Source organism: Crassostrea angulata, chromosome 4, assembly GCF_025612915.1.
Source record: "Crassostrea angulata isolate pt1a10 chromosome 4, ASM2561291v2, whole genome shotgun sequence".
Classification (NCBI taxonomy): domain Eukaryota; kingdom Metazoa; phylum Mollusca; class Bivalvia; order Ostreida; family Ostreidae; genus Magallana; species Magallana angulata.
In genome coordinates, this window is record NC_069114.1 from 1,384,864 (window position 1) to 1,405,199 (window position 20,336).

The 20,336-nt window shown below is 36.4% G+C and overlaps 2 protein-coding genes across 7 annotated transcripts in view; one reads left to right on the plus strand and one right to left on the minus strand.

Moving 5' to 3' along the window:
• The window catches only part of LOC128179303 (FERM, ARHGEF and pleckstrin domain-containing protein 1-like), a 71,261-nt gene that overhangs the window by 29,258 nt on the left and 21,667 nt on the right, over positions 1–20,336 (minus strand). For 4 of the 6 annotated variants that reach the window (XR_008243064.1, XR_008243063.1, XR_008243062.1 and 1 more), the window contains 9 exons: positions 18,679–18,830; positions 14,964–15,068; positions 13,362–13,477; positions 12,935–13,032; positions 7,980–8,106; positions 7,339–7,426; positions 6,808–6,978; positions 3,786–3,946; positions 1,272–1,346 (listed from right to left, as the gene is read on the minus strand). Coding sequence is in view for 3 of the 6 variants with exons in the window: in XM_052846699.1 (XP_052702659.1) it covers positions 1,272–1,346; positions 3,786–3,946; positions 6,808–6,978; positions 7,339–7,426; positions 7,980–8,106; positions 12,935–13,032; positions 13,362–13,477; positions 14,964–15,068; positions 18,679–18,777 (1,040 nt within the window). In the remaining 3 variants the exon portion in view is untranslated. Of the gene's footprint in view, positions 1–1,271; positions 1,347–3,785; positions 3,947–6,807; positions 6,979–7,338; positions 7,427–7,979; positions 8,107–11,353; positions 11,373–11,415; positions 11,435–12,934; positions 13,033–13,361; positions 13,478–14,963; positions 15,069–18,678; positions 18,831–20,336 lie in introns of those variants that run through there. The other 2 variants (XM_052846700.1, XM_052846702.1) reach the window with 2 other exon arrangements.
• Positions 15,564–18,672, plus strand: LOC128179315 (uncharacterized). Its single transcript, XM_052846714.1, is given in 3 exon segments — positions 15,564–16,662; positions 17,138–18,398; positions 18,400–18,672. Coding segments are annotated over 3 exon segments (1,515 nt in total). The 5' UTR covers positions 15,564–16,432; the 3' UTR covers positions 18,424–18,672.

Consider the following 20,336-nt stretch of genomic DNA (forward strand, 5'->3'; position numbering starts at 1 on the left):
GCATGGGACACAAGACACTAATATGCAGATATCTCATCAAATTAATGCAACAGAAGACAAATCCATACGATATCCAACAGAGTTGTCTAGAGATATCAATATACATCACTGATATCTAACAAAAGTTTACAACAATACAAACTTACTTTCTGTTTAACTTTCTGACATTTAATTAAAAAAAGAAGAAATAACCACTCAATACTGCTTCATTATTAACAAACCAATATTTAGACAAACATTCAATAAACCTAACTCAGTTCCTTAGAAATGACATTCTTAAGATATTGATCGATTCAAAACTCCTTTCAACATTCAATTCTGTAATACCACACCTTTGCTCTTGCAAGTATCTAAACTATTATTTCGTGTAACCAAAAACTCTGACCTTATGAATAGAAGTAGGGTGAAATTACTTTTATTGAATTAAAAGTTGTATCATCAATAATGATAATAATACTTCATAGTTTGATAAACACTCAGTCCAACACATGCTTTATACACTAGCTCTTATCTAGACTATAATTCAACCAGGGTCAACCCCCCCCCCCCCCCCCCATGGGGGGTGTTGGTACTGGTGTCAGATCTTTTATGTCCAACATATATGTGTCTAACATATGAGCCAATTCTGACAAAATGTGTTATCATTTGCAATTAGAATGAAATATTATGCCCACTTGAAGTAGAATTATTCTTAACTTTATGACCTTGACCTTTTGACTTGTAACTAATGTTAGGACTACACTACCCATATATCAGATATCATTGGGGCACGCAATGGTCCCATATCTCGGGGTACACATCAGATATAAGTGGGGCACGCAATGGTCCCATATCTCGGGGTACACATTAGATATCAGTGGGGCACGCAATGGTCCCATATCTCGGGGTACACATCAGATATCAGTGGGGCACGCAATGGTCCCATATCTCGGGGTACACATCAGATATCAGTGGGCACGCAATGGTCCCATATCTCGGGGTACACATCAGATATCAGTGGGGCACGCAATGGTCCCATATCTTGGGGTACACATCAGATATCAGATATCAGTGGGGCACACAATGGTCCCATATCTTGGGGTACACATCAGATATCAGTGGGGCACGCAATGGTCTATACTTAACTATCCTAACCGAGCAATCAACTCAAAATGCATGTGAGTAGCAATTAGATTAAAACAAAAAGAGACAACTCCTGACATTGATGTGAAGATTCAAAAGCTTAGACTAAAAATAGAAATGGCTGAAGCCGTGATGTCTGCCGTATTTACCTTTGGAATTGCGGGGTGACCACGGGGTTTTCACGGACGTAACTCATCAGCTGTTTCTGTGTCCGCCCACTGTACCTGTAAATATATCAGCATATCAAAGTCGAGTTACTTCATAAACATTCATTATTTTATGTTTGCAACAGAATGCTGAGGATATCGCCCTTTTAATAAATTTTTGAAATCATAATATAAAGAATTCTTATGCATTGCTATTGCAAGGACGTTCAGATATTTTGCGTCATGAAGAACGCGTAACTTGTTATTCCGACCATTGCTGTTATGACTATCGCAAGTCATTTGAGATCCAGTAGAACGTTAACTTATTAAATCTTAACAAAGTACTTTATATCACCACTTAATTACATGTACACCGTTCTACCTATGCACTAACAAAGACATGGCCTTGAGAAGTCGTTGCCATTTTTAGACTGTATTGATCTCCTTAAAAAGAAGAGCTCTATAAAAAATATATAGGAACACACCCAAATTTATAAAGTAAAATCTATAGATTGTTTCTTTACTAAATAAAAGTTACAGCTCAACAAATCATATATTAGAATGTTAGGTAGATCTGATGGTTAATCTGTTGACCAGCCTCCTTAATCTAAGCATGCAAATACCAATCTTTATACCAGTTAATACTTCTAAAAAAAGTACAGATCAATGCTCTTTGAAATACAAAAAATTAAGGTGAAAATGTCAAACTACTTTAAAATCATTACCAAATCCCCATGCTAAAATTTTACCACCATGATTTCATATGTCACCAAATTGGTCACAACGTTTTGCAAGAACTGACAATTTTTAATGTAAGATGAAAGTAATATCGGCTCTCTTATGCTTTCTACATATTCTTTTAAGAATTATCTGAAGCAGATTTTCAATTTTAATAGTCAATTGACAAGCACTTTGGAGTGAAAATCCTTTTGAATATTCCCATAAGCCAATGTATTTCCCTATTCCTCCTGGCTGCAGTCTGTGCACCAGGCATCACCCCCCAGATCAATACGCGAGGATCACAGCCCACCAACTCCTCATAATCAAATCAGGATTCATGACGACGAGCATAAAAGACGCATCAAAGAGGCAAATTATCTGTGTGTTAATCAAACTCTATGGAGGGCATTTGCATGCTCAGTAAAAATTAGATTTCCTGGATGAATTCTGAAGTAGAGCCATTGACATTTTAACAATGCTTGGTGCTATCTATCTCCAGCATCTCCCAGGCTAAATGTTCTAGTGGCCCCTTAGCACAACGACAAGGAACTCTTTTGTAAACTGTTTAAATGAATCGAACAGACTCATAGCTGTAGTGGCTTTGGTAACAAGGTTTAACATAGACCAAAATTCACAGGGATAAACATATCTTATTTATTTAATTATCTTGCTGAATTACAAAACCACATCATTCGATAAAAAGGCCAGAACTATGAATATTGACTTTGATGATCAGCTGAACTGAGAAAAAATTAAATGTGTTGGCAACAATTCAGATATCAGGCAGTGTAATGTGCACAAAAAAAGTTGCACTTGCATACAACATTTTTTTGCTTCTATCTATTTTGCAGGTTCATGTGAGAGCCAATTTTTTGGTACTTAATCAGGCTAACTATGAAGTAAAAAAGAAAAAAAACTCCCGGGAAACACAATGGTTGGAGATAAAACGGACAGGATACAGAAATGGTAAGAGAGTCCTTCCCTTCGTAGCTCCATTATTCCGTGATTTACACATCCTTCTTTCTCATCAAACAATAATTCCAAGATTTAATATCTCGCTCCTAATGGACATTTTACGAGCTCAGTTCTCGCAGAACAAGCCAAGATCCATTTTGTACTGATTCTGTGTCGCTAAACAGCTTAATGGCCTGAACAAATTTATTCCCAATAATTTGCCATCGGATATGAATTTTTATCATTTCTTGACTTTTAAATATATCCACCACTATTTGACTAGATAATTAATGCGAACTGACTTTTAAAGAATTAACAATTCTGACTTTACACTTTCTTTTACTGGTGCATCTTCTACTATCAGTTTCCTAAGGAAGCTGTGTGGTCAATAAATTGACCATCAGATTTACCTAAAGATTTACACTGAGATAGTTTCTTTCACAATCAGCTTATATCGAGTAAAGAAAAATTCCAAATATTTTAGAGTCAAATTTGAATATTTTTCTTTTTATCTTCATACAGAGTTTTTGTATTAAGGAGATCAACATCGTCTAAACTAGACGGGACTCCAGCCCTCTTAACAAAGAATGAATACTGTATATCCTTTAATAATCAAATAATCAAATACGCAGAAATTGTATCCTGTATCATTTTCTATAAAAACTGTTTAAATTGCAAAAAATTACTGAGCAAATTAAAAATGTTACATATTTTCTCCATTTTCGCAAATTTTGTGACATGCGAAAAAAACCGGATATATGGTAATTGGTAAATTGATTTTTCTGATAAATGTATAATTTTAAAGACACTGTGTGTGCAGTGAAGAGTGACTGTCGGTTATACCTGAATGAGGATCCGTGGCTGACCAATCGGGTCTTGTTTCTTGGCACTGGTTTGATTCTATGGCAGCGAAAAAATGCGTGGTGTTCCAGACACTTCTTCCAGAAGTTCTTACAGCAGTCGCGGCTGTCAAAGAAGAACTCCACCGTGTCCTTGTAATAACCCTGAGGGAGAAATCACAAACAACTAAGTAACGAATATAGGAAACAATATAATACTGTAAATACAGCAGAATTCTTACAGCAGTCGCTACTGTCAACGAAGAACTTATTATGTCCCTGTAATAACCCTGACAGAAAAATCCCCAAACTACTAACTGACATGAAAGTTTATACAATAATACTGTGGAATCATTAGATTTCGTGGTGGCTCAATTTTCGTGGAATTCGTGGGTACCTCGCATCCACGAATTAACATCCTCCACGAATTAATAAATTAGGGTAATAAAGTCATATATCCTTTGTAGGTTTAAGAGAATACACAAAATTACATCCCCACGAACCTGTAAAATTTAAGCAATCCACGAAAATTGGCCCCAACGAAATTTAATGAATCCACAGTAATGTAAATCTTCCCAACCCAGATAATACTCAAAAGATTGATTAAGATTGATCATTGACAATTTGTTATTAAATTTCTTATAACTGGACTTCAAATATTTGTGTTTTATTTGCAATAAATCTGATAAAATATTATATTTAGCAGATTGACACATATTTGCAAGGAGTCACAAAGGACCTAGTCCACCAATAATGTATGACCTGAACAAATTTTTCTTTTTTATGCTCTTTACAAACAGAAGTTAATTTCATACAACAGAGCTTAATCACCATGTTAGAGTTTTTTCTGTCTAACACAGAGCAATTGTGAAAAATTGAAATTTCTCTTTCCTAAGGCCAAAAAAAATTAATCATTAGTTTCTCGGGCCAAAATTTTGATGAGGCAGGCAGGTTTTTTTTTTTTTTTTTTTGGTTTTTTGGTTTTTTTTGACAAAATTTACAATGATGGTAACCCATATTATATGATTTATTTGTGTATTCATCAGCAGATATTCATCAAGCTCATACATTGGCAAAGTTTAAACATTTGTTTTAATTTGTTCTTTTTAGTTTAAACTGTTATGTTTCCTTTTATAAGGTTGAGTTTTTGCATATGAACAAAAAAGACAAATGGTTTATGCCCCTGCTCCATTTTGCGGCCCATCTTTCCCCTCCACAGTAATAACAGGACTCTTAACTGAAATAGGGGTCTTCTAATGGCATTTTACTAGTTAAATTTGCCATATAAAAATTTATCAAATAAAGCATTCATTTGGGGGTGTTTTCTTATCAATCTTCAGTGCCTTGAGGACAGAAATCAAGGAAAAGTAAATAAGTCACATGAAATTCTCAAACAATTCAAGTGACCTTTATTCCTGCTTCTATGCAATATCACAGAGGCTTCAATTTCTGAAGATAACAAAGAAATTTCAGTGGTTGTGTTAACAGGGACCAACCCAGAGCAAACTTAGTTTAGGGAGACTTCACTTCTGAAATTCTCCCTCACAAAAAAATAGGGAGAAATCAGGTAGACTTCCATTCTTTGACAATGGCATAATGCTAATGATAATACATTTATCAGTTTATACACAGATTCAACCTTAATTTGAATTTGATTAGAAGCAAGTCAATTAAAAATAAAACAACTCCTTAAAATTTTTAAATCTTATCCAAATTTTTGAATTCAATTTATTACATGTGTATTCATACATTTTGTAGCTGAAATGATTCGTAATAATTTTATTGTGTTGGCTAAATGACAAATAAAATCAGTCTATGTGTTTAGTGTATTTTGGAGGTATTAGTCCAACCCTTTGACCCAATTACAACCCTCATATATATTTGCATGTTGTACAGAATTTTTTAGTTAAAGATAATTGTAGACAAATGGTTTCATGATTATTTTAGCACTATTTAAACTTGGCAGAGTTATTAATTAATTACAAGTTACCAACTAATTGTAATATCAGCACCTAAAGTTATAAACATCGGTTGTAATTTTCAGTGCACAGTATGTGGTTGCATCAACCGTATTTTGTATAACCTCTGAAGATAAGACAGTCGCTAGTTATTAATCACAACAGGGGTTAACTTAGGCTATGAAAATGTCTTTTGAATTAGATGATTATCATTTTATTGCATTTGGAATTAACTTTCACGATCGTGAACTCAGAATACAGGGCAACTTCAACCTCTCTTTCTGAGGAAATTCTGGCGAAGTTACCGATCACATAGCGAGTAATTATATTTACATAAAGTTGTATTTAGCCCAGGTAGCCCCCTAGGTTGGTCACTGGGTAGATGTTTCAGATAAAACGTTTTTCACTGACAGAGACAAGCATTTGTTCTGAGCGTTTGTTTACATATATTCCATAATAGAGAAAACCGATAATGATAAGATATAAAAAATCCGGAAAAATAACGATAAAAAAGTTTGATGCGGCGATGACTTTACTGATGCGGCGGTGCCTGAGAGACAAATCATTAATTTTTTTTGGCCAAACAATGCAACATTTTATTTACATAATTATTTCATTAACTTTGTCATTTTTACAATTACTTAATTTACTTAATATTATTAACAAAGGAGATCAATAATAAAACAGTTGTTAATGGAAAAGCTTATATAGACTGTGTCGCTGTGTATTTTTGATGAATAAGAATGTAGTCTGAGCAATGCAGCGAGGCATTCATTCAATGTCGCTGTGTATTTTTAATGAACAAGCAATGCAGCGATGCATTCATATTCACACAGCTCTCATTCATATTTATGGACATCAATTTTTAAGGATGTACTAAACTTCACTGATTTGAAGATTGCTACACCATTTGTTTTACCTCGTAAGGCCTAAGAACAAAATCCTTCAAAACTGATGTTCAATGAATACTGATGAAACCACAGTATCTAGCTCTTGTCCATGGACGTTTATTGAGTTTTGTCTTTATAAAATCAGTAATGCCACGCCCCTGAAGGAATCCCGACTCACCTTCTGTCCACTGACGTATGTTTCTGGATGAAGTTTGATGAGGAAACGTTTCCGCTTAAAACTAAGTTTGCGGATCTTTGCCCATGAGAATGTGTTGATTCGAGTGTACTGTTGAAAGACTAAGATGCCCAGGTGAGCCACCGCCAGGCTTAAAATCACTCCCTCATGATCCTGTCCAGAAAAAACGAACTCAGTATATCAGTTACAATAAATAGCTATGGCCTGGCCTAAAACCATTACAATGAGATCAGAAGGGACTAGAAAATTGACACAGTATTGAAAAAAATAATGGTTTCAATTCACATTCCTGATAAAATTTGACTTTGATATGAAGGGTTAACTTAGGAAGTTCTGCTTTACTGTAAAGCAATTGAAATCATGTGGTTTTGTTTCAATGCTTTAAAACATCTTCAGCTATTGTCTACAAATTGTCCAGGTTGCTTGATATTTAGCAGATTTCTTACAGAGTGATTAGGGAGGGTGACTCAGGCATTAACTTACCCTGGTTAGATTAGGGATGCGTTCACTTACCCTGGCTGGACAAAGCTTCATTCCGTAAGTTTCCACTTTCCTGGCAGTGTCAAGTAACCCGGCCTCTGCCTCGGCCGGACTTTCCCCTCTACAACACAACAAATCAATCAAATTAATTTTTCCTTAATACGTGACATTGAATTTGAACAATACAGGTTTTCTAAACAATACATTTAAATAAGACTGAAATCCTTCAATTTTACTCTCCTTATAAGAATTTTATCATGGCATGTTTATAGAATGTTAATAAGTTTATGAAGATTTGTATATAATAATATTTTCATTTTCCAGTCTTTGCCTTTGATAATACATGTACTACATATTGATTGTGTACAATAAAACCCACAACTTGAAATGACGTATAATTGGGGCGCCAGCAGGGTTTGCTTATTTATATTCAAATATTTTATCGTACAATGGCTTAAAATTTTATAAATATAAGTAATAAAGAAACATTCTTTGAATATTGTGAGGTGATAATTTCAGTAAGGGCGTGATCAAATCTATCATAAAGCCCTTCAGCTGAAATTATCACCTCATAATACTCAAAGAATGATTCTTTATTCCTTAAATCTATGCAAATGTTTCCTGACTTTAGGTACAAAGCTTAATACTGAGACGAGTTAGACAATGGTTTATACATGTGCTGTTTATGGTACTCCGCCACTTTCTTCAGCATTTCCTCTGTTTGGTTCGGTACAAATGGCCCCAGCATGGACAGATAGGAGTGGTCGTGATACTCCTCAATGATGAAGTCTCCTATCTCAGCTGTCAACACAGAAATAAACAAGGATACACATCAAAACACTAGATCTAGGGAAAAAAGCTGCTGACATGATGTTATAGAATCAAAGAACTGCCTGTACTGATAGACATAAACTGCCCACATTTCATTTTAGACATGTCATACTACATAAATTTGTTAGATATGATTATCAAGGTAAACATAAATTGCATCCTACATGAAATATAAGAATATAAGAGACAATACCATTACCCCCCCCCCCCCCAAAAAACAAGAGGCCCATGGGGCCACATCGCTCACCTGAGCAACAATGGGCGTTCAAAAGATATTGTGCCATATGGTCCCTCGGTAGAAAAACAAAAAATAAATATTGTAAAGTATTCGAATTTTACACTTTTTTTGTATACATGTAATCTTTGACATTGTACCTTCATGAAATACTATTTTTTACCAGAATAAGAAAATTCTACGCAAGATATAAAACTAAACATTTGGTAGAGGTATACTGTTAAGTTGTTAACTTCCAAATCCCTATATTTTCGTTCTGCCCCCCCCCCCCCCCCACTTTGTAAAGCGATCAAAATATATGAGTGCATATAGTTACATTTTTTTCATCAACTACTCAGTACTTACTAGTTATTGTTTTAAAAAAAAATAATAGTTATTGTTTTTTATTTTAAAAACCCTTCATGTATAGATGTGAAGAAGAAAATTGTACCTCAATGTGCTCAATTTCTCAAATTAAAAACATTCAAAAATTTTATTTGTCTTCTCCATTACAATTAAATGACTGTTATTTACTTCGCGTACAAACCAGGATAATTTTCCGCTGTGATATTCTTAGGAATAGCGATAATTACTTTATCCCCGCAACAGAAATGTGTCAGAAATATGGAAACTGTTTTAAAGATGTCGTTTTTATTTACTCGTGTCTGAAAAACTATCAAAATTGATGTAGATTTCACATTATTTATTGTATAAAGAGAGGGAGAGTAGATATATACAGAATACTCTGGAATCATTAAATTTCGTGGGGGCCAATTTTTCGTGGATGACTTAAATTTTACAGATTCGTTGGGACGTAATTTCGTGTTTTCATATATATCTACAAAAGGGAATATGACTTTATTACCCTAATTCATCAATTCGTGAAGGATGTTATTTCGTGGATGAGAGGTACCCAAGAATTCCACGAAAAATGAGCCACCACGAAATCTAATGATTTCACAGTATCATTATTTTATTTTGTTTGTACAAGTATTTAACATACTCTAATTCATAGAGATTTTCTAATGTTCAACCAAAATTTCAGCGTCAATTGTAGAATTATAAGCAAGATACAGAGCTCACAGTTCGCCTAGGTTTGATTCATATTTTGTTCACATGAGTTTATTACATTCAGCTTATGATTTTTAACTTGGTATTTCCTATTCAGCATTTAAAATGGAAAAAAAAGAATGGCCTAAGATTTTATATTCTTTTATTCACTCAATACCAGTTCACTGGTATTTGAGGTTCAAAATCAGTTTATACAAATGTACACAAACACAGTGAAGGATCACATGTACAGTAGGAGTAATAATGACGAAAAAATGTTAAGTTTACAATACAATAAGATGTTAAAGTTGGTTTCTGAACGAACAGACTTTGAAAATTTTCTCAATAAATATTGACAAATTTTTTACTTTTTTAATCTTTAGTTTTTAAAATCTGTGTACAAACATAGAATTGTGAGCAAATCTCTGTATCTTGCTTATAATTTGAAGCTTAACACTCAAATATGGTTAGTTATTAGAAATTGAAAACAATTAAACACAAGAAACATTCACTATAACAAATAAAGAACACAATTTATTTTTTCGAAATGAATCATATAGATACATGTATATACCTACATATTTCCGTCAGCAATGTCAAACTTTATTTAAATTGAATAAACTCGAGAAAATGCCGAGCATCGCAACAAAACCTATTGCATTAATCTACCATTACGCAAAAGATAATGCCGATCGAATTACCGGTAGAATGAATTGTATTTCATTATTTTTTAATACATCAGATTTTGCTTAATTTGCGCAGGTAAACAGTTAACTGTTTGATTTACCAAAGTCTCTGTTTGATTTGATACGTAAAAATCACGAAATAATACAGACGATTGTTCCCAGGTTACAAGCAGAAATAATGAAAACGAAACGAAAATCGGAACAAGCTAACACCAACGTCATGTGTGAAAACTGTCAACGCATTGAAATATTTAGCCTCAATTTACTTCACAAAATCGGCAACGATATATTTTGCATGTTTCAAAAATTTCCCTTCATACGCGAACTGTTGCACAACAAGCAAATTCATCATAGTCAGATCGACCCTTTTTCTTATAATGTCATGGCTGCTTTAAACAAAGAACCTCGTTTTAGATGTATGGAATACGAGTCTAGGTAAAATGGGTATGCAAATCCCGGGCCGTGGCAAAATAAAAGCCAAGGCAGATCGACAATCGTCAATTCCAAATACGCATTATTTTGCAGCAATATTTACAGCGAATACAAATATACTAGTCCATCAAATATCCTGATATTTTAATGAGATTGGCAGATTAATATCTGCCAATCTTTGTTTTGCCCAGACCAAGTCTTGCCTACCCATTTTACCGGATGCCGGATTACCGGATGCCGAGCCCGAAGCTATTAAACTGATTGAAACACCCATTTCCTTTATTATTATTTTCGTAATAACTCAAATTTGACACAGAATTAGCACTTAATTTTTGCAATTTATATTTTCCTTCCCATAAGGATAATTTATGCTAAACTACGTTGAATTGGAATCAGTAGTTCTTGAGAAGAAGATTTTTAAAAATGCACCCCCCTTTTTCTACAGTTTCAAGGTTTTCTCCGCTTTGAATACAGATCGGACTTTTATTTTTGCAATTTATATTCGCCCTCACATAAGGATGCTTTGTGCCAAATTTGGTTGAAATTGGATAAGCGGTTTTAGAGAAGAAGTTCAAAATGTAAAAAGTTTACAGACGGACAGACAGACAGACAGACAGACGGACAGACGGACAGACGGACGACGGACAAAATGTGATCAGAATAGCTCACTTGAGCTTTCAGCTCAGGTGAGCTAAAAAGAAAAAATTTAGCACCTAAACAATGTGCTTTAAAACATTGAACAAGAAAACATTTTTTTTCAGAGAAATAACATAATCAACGGGTTTAGGGTGGGGTTTACCTGACCTTGTGCTATGTACGAGGCTATCAGACTGACCTTGTGCTATGTAAGAGGCTATCAGACTGACCTTGTGCTATGTAAGAGGCTTTCAGACTGACCTTGTGCTATGTAGGAGGCTATCAGACTGACCTTGTGCTATGTAAGAGGCTATCAGACTGACCTTGTGCTATGTAAGAGGCTATCAGACTGACCTTGTGCTATGTAGGAGGCTATCAGACTGACCTTGTGCTATGTAAGAGGCTATCAGACTGACCTTGTGCTATGTAGGAGGCTATCAGACTGACCTTGTGCTATGTAAGAGGCTATCAGACTGACCTTGTGCTATGTAGGAGGCTATCAGACTGACCTTGTGCTATGTAGGAGGCTATCAGACTGACCTTGTGCTATGTAGGAGGCTATCAGACTGACCTTGTGCTATGTAGGAAGCTATCAGACTGACCTTGTGCTATGTAGGAGGCTATCAGACTGACCTTGTGCTATGTAGGAGGCTATCAGACTGACCTTGTGCTATGTAGGAGGCTATCAGACTGACCTTGTGCTATGTAGGAGGCTATCAGACTGACCTTGTGCTATGTAGGAGGCTATCAGACTGACCTTGGTCTATGTAGGAGGCTATCAGACTGACCTTGTGTTATGTAGGAAGCTATCAGACTGACCTTGTGCTATGTAGGAGGCTATCAGACTGACCTTGTGCTATGTAAGAGGCTATCAGACTGACCTTGTGCTATGTAGGAAGCTATCAGACTGACCTTGTGCTATGTAAGAGGCTATCAGACTGACCTTGTGCTATGTAAGAGGCTATCAGACTGACCTTGTGCTATGTAAGAGGCTATCAGACTGACCTTGTGCTATATAGAAGGCTATAAGACTGACCTTGTGCTATGTAGGAGGCTATCAGACTGACCTTGTGCTATGTAGGAGGCTATCAGACTGACCTTGTGCTATGTAAGAGGCTATAAGACTGACCTTGTGCTATGTAGGAGGCTATCAGACTGACCTTGTGCTATGTAAGAGGCTTTCAGACTGACCTTGTGCTATGTAGGAGGCTATCAGACTGACCTTGTGCTATGTAAGAGGCTATCAGACTGACCTTGTGCTATATAGAAGGCTATAAGACTGACCTTGTGCTATGTAGGAGGCTATCAGACTGACCTTGTGTTATGTAGGAAGCTATCAGACTGACCTTGTGCTATGTAGGAGGCTATCAGACTGACCTTGTGTTATGTAGGAGGCTATCAGACTGACCTTGTGCTATGTAAGAGACTATCAGACTGACCTTGTGCTATGTAGGAGGCTATCAGACTGACCTTGTGCTATGTAGGAGGCTATCAGACTGACCTTGTGCTATGTAGGAGGCTATCAGACTGACCTTGTGCTATGTAAGAGGCTATCAGACTGACCTTGTGCTATGTAGGAGGCTATCAGACTGACCTTGTGCTATGTAGGAGGCTATCAGACTGACCTTGTGCTATGTAGGAGGCTATCAGACTGACCTTGTGCTATGTAGGAGGCTATCAGACTGACCTTGTGCTATGTAGGAGGCTATCAGACTGACCTTGTGCTATGTAGGAGGCTATCAGACTGACCTTGTGCTATGTAGGAGGCTATCAGACTGACCTTGTGCTATGTAGGAGGCTATTAGGGCCGCCGTGTTCTCACTACACACCATGGAGCCATTGGCCAGGTCCTTTTTTATCTGTAGACCGTACAGGTACCTACAATCAACAGTAACATCAACATCAAAACTAGGGAGATCGGGTAGAACATCTTCATCAAATCAAGCTATTCTGTGAGGAAACCGTTCATGGTGTTCCTTGCAACAATATCAGAAAGTGCTCAACAGAGATTTCCTTGCATCAAAGTACCTTATAATTCCAATGCTTTCTTACAAACTTTATTTATGCTTATCATGGACAAAATACAATTCTGTCGTAAAAATCATTGTTTTCTCATAATATTATGAATGTACATTAGTCTCATTAGTACATTAATGTATTTCTCATTTAAGTAAATGAATTCAATCTTTCTCTCAAGTAATGCAGACCTTGAGAACTCGTCCAGCATGCCAGGGTCGGGTGTGTAGAACTTGACCAGGAACTCGAGGGGCGAGTCTGGGGAGGGTAGCTGCTTCAGAATGGGCTTCTCATGGTCCAGCCAGCACTGAAATTACATTATAATGTGTCAGATATCATAGAGATGTCAGATATCATAGAGATATCAGATATCATATAGTCAGAATGGGCTTCTCATGGTCCAGCCAGCACTGAAATTACATTATAATGTGTCAGATATCATAGAGATGTCAGATATCATAGAGATATCAGATATCATATAGTCAGAATGGGCTTCTCATGGTCCAGCCAGCACTGAAATTACATTATAATGTGTCAGATATCATAGAGATATCAGATATCATATAGTCAGAATGAGCTTATCATGGTCCAGCCAGCACTGAAATAACATTATAATGTGTCAGATATCATAGAGATGTCAGATATCATAGATGTCAGATATCATATATACATGTAGTCAGAATGGGCTTCTCATGGTCCAGCCAGCACTGAAATTACATCATAATGTGTCAGATATCATAGATATGTCAGATATCATATAAAGTCAGAATGGGCTTCTCGTGGTCTAGCCAGCACTGAAATTACATCATAATGTGTCAGATATCATAGAGATGTCAGATATCATAGATGTTAGATATCATATATACATATAGTCAGAATGGGCTTCTCATGGTCTAGCCAGCACTGAAATAACATTATATTGTGTCAGATATCATTAAAACATCATATTCAGATAAGGCTTTTAATGATTCAGCCATCACTTAAATCCTTATGATACCCGACATGTTTATGATATAACTGAAATATTTATGATTTCTGTCATATTTATAATACATAAAATGTATGTGACATCTGACATGTCCATGATATCTGACATGCTTATGATATCTAGCATGTGTATGATATCTGTTATAACTGAGTTCTACCGTAAGTCTGTACGAGTCCTCATACTGGAGACCAGGCAAACACACCTCATCACCTGACGTTTGATATCTAACATGTTTAATATATATAGCATGTGTATGATATCTGTTATAACTGTGACATGGTTATGATATCTGACATGTTCATGAAATCTTAACATTTTAAAGATATCTATCAAGTGTATGATATCTGTTATAACTGTAACACGTTCATGATATCTGACATGTTTACAATACATAACATTTATGATGTCTGACATGTTTACAGTACATAACATTTATGATATCTGACATGTTTACAATACATAACATTTATGATATCTGACATGTTTACAATACATAACATTTATGATATCTAACATGTTTACAATACATAACATTTATGATATCTGACATGTTTAATATATATATGTAGCATGTGTATGATACCTGATATAACTGTGACATGGTTATGATATCTGACATGTTTACAATACATAACATTTATGATATCTAACATGTTTACAATACATAACATTTATGATATCTGACATGTTTAATATATATATGTAGCATGTGTATGATACCTGATATAACTGTGACATGGTTATGATATCTGACATGTTTATGACATCTAGCATGTATAAGATATCTGTTAGAACTGAGTTCTACCTTGAGTCCGTGCGAGTCCTCATACTGGAGACCGAAGTAATCACACTCCACAAGCTGTAGGTGGTACACCGCCGCCTCCCACAGACTCAGACCAGGGGCCTTCACCTGTACACAAAAACATAGCACATCAACACAAACTCTCAGGTAAAATGAATGTTTTAAATCACTCTGACTCTTATTTGTTATGATATTGAAAGAAATCGGTAATATGTACATGTATTCTAAGAAAAAACTTTGATAGCAACCTTTATATAGTTTTCATTTGTTTGAAGGTTTACCAGCATAGAAATTATGAAACACTTAAGGTACTTCACTACACCGAGACTTATACTTAAGACACAATGTCACAAGATGGAGATTTAAATGTTTAGTTAAACTGTTTGCATCAATCGATTCAGATGTGTATCGCCATAGCTCAGTGGTTAAAGTATCATGCTTGTGAACCGCAGGTCATGAGTTCAAATCCACCTGGGGCTTTTGTTCATGTTTACTGAATGACATTTTTGAAAATATCATTTTTTATCTAAAATTGCACATTTTTTCGCCTATTTGACATATATACTTCTTATCCATCATGCTGTCTATCATAATCAAATAATCAAGTATTTTTCTGCCGATTGGCAAAACTATTTAAATGTGTAGTTAAACAAACTGATCCATGAAAAAAAAATAGAGGATCTAGAATTCCTGTTCAGTAAATGTATAATATAATTTGTTAACAAATCATCAGCATGGATAACACACATCAATATTGTATCACAAACTGTGTACATATATGAGGAGCAGGATCTATTGAGACTTGATTGCATAAGATCACGCTAGGTTACAGGGGGGCTATTGTTACTTTCCTGAGTCCATTGTGTAGCTAGCCCAGGCTAGATTCATCTTACTTATACCGCCATCTGTTTTATATCCATCTCAGTCATAAAAGGAAACCCTTCCAGCCTTTCTTTGTACATAGTGTGTCCAAAAGAAGCTATAGAGTTCAAAGTTTGTGGCTTGTATGTGAACATATGGGACAGGAAAGGATTTACTGGACGTCCACACAGCTGTGTACTATACAGACCCGAGATCTCTCAGTGAGGCTCTGAAGCTGCATCCAGGCCAGTCTTATAACTACTGTCCACAGATGTAAAGGTGATCTTTCTAAAGGGACACTGAAGGCGAGTCTGTACCCCATGAATTTTCAAGCTTGCCTTCCTACTGAGTGTTCATGTTTAATACTCCAGGCCGGCCTATCAATTGAGTGATCACAATTAACAGAGACTGCTGGGAAACAACAAACACCTTCCTGTGAGGCTGTGTAGTCAACACCTTACATTGAGGCCTGCCTTCTTACTGTTCCCACTAACAGACGATAAATGGTGATCTCCCTTTGACACTCTGCAGCAGAGTTCTCACAAAGCCTGCCTCACAACTTTGTTTTTTTTGTTTTACTCAGAGACAGCCAATAATACGGGTACCTCCCCATGAGGTTGTGTGGCCGAGTCGTTGCCTGCTGTATCTCTGTTCTCCTCGTTATTATCTGTGAAGTCCTAGTCTTCCACAGACATGCAGGGCAAGAATACGCGAGGACAAAGGATGGGACTGTCTACACACATATCAGGGAACAGAAGATGTCCGGGACAGCAAGCTCAGAGAACAGAGCCCCATTGATATCCCGGCGGGAAAAGGAAACGGAGGAGCATCAACAACAAAGGTAAGGCATCTCGTAGACAAGTCATGAAATTCCAGGAAATTCATCACTACATGAACTATTAACTAAACTTAGAGGCTTGAATAGTTTTAAATAGAGAAAAGTAACATTTGGCTCTAAAAATATCTTGTAAAGTCATTTGAAAATCCATCTACAATTAGACTCATAGATACTGTTACCAAGCAAATTATTATGCCATAGAAAACTATTCTCAATACATGTACCTTTAAGGAAATGTTTGACATTAAATTTTCAAACGATTGTTTTTTACATCAAGGATATAATCCTTAGTTATATTGTTTTCATAAGAAATAAGAATGATATCAAACAAAATGTGGAAAATTTCAGGTTCTAAAATTCATGATAGACAATTTTCTGAACCTCCTAAAAAAAAATCGCTTTTTAAGGGAAAATGCATTATTGCTAGTCTTGTACTTTTTTTTAATTATAATCAAATCTTTCAGTGTTCATTTTACAGAGGACATTTAAGGTTTGATCCAAAAACCTGCACAGTGCTGCCATCTGCTGGTGTGTCCACCAATGGCGTCAAGACACCTTTCAAAATTTACATCTACGACCTGCCCAAGAAATTTAACCTGGAAATCTTGAAGATCTACGATGTCTGGCATGCCCGGTGTTACTCGTTCGAGTTCTGTGGATTCGGCGCGAGGCTGTTCAATCTCGAGTCTGGGGTTCATGTTCACGACAGCCATCAGTTCTCCCTGGAGGTTCTTGTTCACCATCTGTTACAGCTGAGTCCGTACCGAACACTGGACCCTGAACAAGCGGACTTGTTCTACATCCCCGCCTACATCGGCCTTCAGTGTCTCTATGCCTCCTTTGACAACGTTTCAGCTACAAACAAGCTGATAAATGAACTCTTTGTTTATTTACAATCTCAACCATATTTTGCCAGTGGTAAAACCCATTTTTCATCCTTAGCCAAAATCGAAAGAGAGATGCAAAGCATGGGCTGTTGTCCCTACCTCCTACACCCACAAAGTGCCAACATTACATTCCTGTCCATAGAGAGAGAAACCCGATACCAGAGTGCCTTAAACCAGAGAGTCATAACAGTTCCCTACCCCAGCTACATCCATCTGGACGGTAGTGTCACCTCTCGCTATCAGTACCTCCATTCATCATCGCGGAATGTGTTCATTCTTCTGGCGGCCGGTACCAGAAGATCCAACCCCTACCGCAGCCTCATCCTGGACCAGTTCAGGGAGAAGACCCATCTCTCTTACCCAGAATACACTGCAACTAACCAGCGGAGGTCGGAGTTCCCCATGGTGATGTATATCACTAAGGAGTGTGACCACAGTGCTAAATATAGCACGGTGCGGTGGATGTTACAGTCGGTGTTCTGCCTACAGCCCCCCGGGGATTCCCCCACCAGGAAATCCTTCTATGACGCGCTGCTGACAGGGTGTGTCCCTGTCTTGTTTCCGTACTCCGGTCAGGGACCAGTGTGGGCGTTCCAGGACCGGCTCAACTTCACTAAGTTCACGGTCACCATTCCTTATAAATACATGATGTACTCTAAGAACAACAGTGTGTACCAGTATCTGGCTGAACTCCCAGTCCAACATGTGGAGAGTTTACAAAGAGAAGTTCAGAGAGTGGCTCACTGGTTCCAGTACAGTATTCCTTGGGGTGGGGCTGATAATGCGGGTGGGGGTGATCCTGTGGGTGAAGATAGTCCTAGGGGTGGGAATATTGACGAGGGTGGGGGAAGCCCCTTGGATACACAGGATGCCATGACTATGATATATAGAGAGCTTGAAAACATCATATTCCCTAGGTCATCAAACTCTATAAATTAAGGTACAGTCTCCAGTTGACAGGAGAGATAACTCTTACTAAAATATTAATTTGAAAAATTATTTAGAAAGTAATTCACAATGTCCACAGAAATTGTATGCATTCATATACAGTAAAACCCTTACTTTCTTCTTCAAAACCTCCCAATTTTTAAAATCTTATACGAGAAAAAATTAATGTAAAATGGCAACTTACTGAAACTTGAAAGACATGGACAGTGTCATCAAGGAACTTGATTCGGATGTTGACGATCTTGCCCTTCCTGAGGGCGCGCGGGGACAGGGGGTCACTCATCCCCCGGGGTCAGAGGTCAATCTACTTCATACCACATGTCAGTGACCGGTCATCTACAAAAACAAGTCTCTGAATGTATTACATGTAATAACAATGTTGAGTCTCTGAATGTATTACATGTTATAACAATGGCAAGTCTCTGTATGTATTACATGTTATAACAATGGCGAGTCTCTGAATGTATTACATGTTATAACAATGCCAAGTCTCTGTATGTATTACATGTTATAACAATGCCGAGTGTCTGAATGTAATACATGTTATAAGCGAGTCTCTGAATGTATTACATGTTATAACAATGGCGAGTCTCTGAATGTATTACATGTTATAACAATGGTGTGTCTCTGAATGTATTACATGTTATAACAATGGCGAGTCTCTGAATGTATTACATGTTTTAACAATGGGGAGTCTCTGAATGCATTACATGTTATAACAATGCTGAGTCTCTGAATGTATTACATGTTATAACAATGGCGTGTCTATGAATGCATTACATGTTTTAACAATGGGGAGTCTCTGAATGCATTACATGTTATAACAATGCTGAGTCTCTGAATGTATTACATGTTATAACAATGGCGTGTCTATGAATGCATTTCATGTTACAACAATGGCGAGTCTCTGAATGTATTACATGTTATAACAATGGCGAGTATCTGAATTTATTACATGTTATAACAATGGCGAGTCTCTGTATGCATTACATGTTATAACAATGGCGAGTCTCTAATGCAATACATGTTTTAACAATGGCAAGTCTCTAATGCAATACATGTTTTAACAATGGCGAGTCTATGAATGCATTTCATGTTATAACAATGGCGAGTCTCTGAATGTATTACATTACAACAATGGCGAGTCTCTGAATGTATTACATATTATAACAATGCTGAGTCTCTGAATGTATTACATGTTATAACAATGGCGAGTCTCTGAATGTATTACATGTTATAACAATGACGAGTCTCTGAATGCAATACATGTTATAACAATGCAAAGTCTCTGAATGCATTACATGTTATAACAATGCCGAGTCTCTGAATGTATTACATGTTTTAACAATGGCAAGTCTCTGAATTATACACTGTATACACTGAATTACGTTTGCAATGAGAATCATTAGCGACTGGGATGTTCTTGCCAAATCATATGAGAGTTTCTTGCATGCAAATAAAAGTTGCTTTGCAGTACATCAAACATATCATATATATGTTATAAATCTGCAACGATGAAACAATAAATATTAGGCAATACAGTTTTTATGCTTAATCTTCTTGACAATGTCATGAATCAGGGATAGAAAACAGCTGTTTGTATAAATACATCTACAGCTGGCCATTCTCAATCTGGGGAGATCTGGGATTTATCACTAACAATATATATCACTTTTAGAATATTATTCTTGAAGTCAGAATTTACATTTATATCACATTATGACAATTTCAAAGTACATACCTCAGATAGATTTATATATTCATGTTATTCTTGAGTGATTACATCATGTGCATTTCCATCAGAATGTTAATTCTCTGTTGTTTTTAATGTTTGCTTGTTTG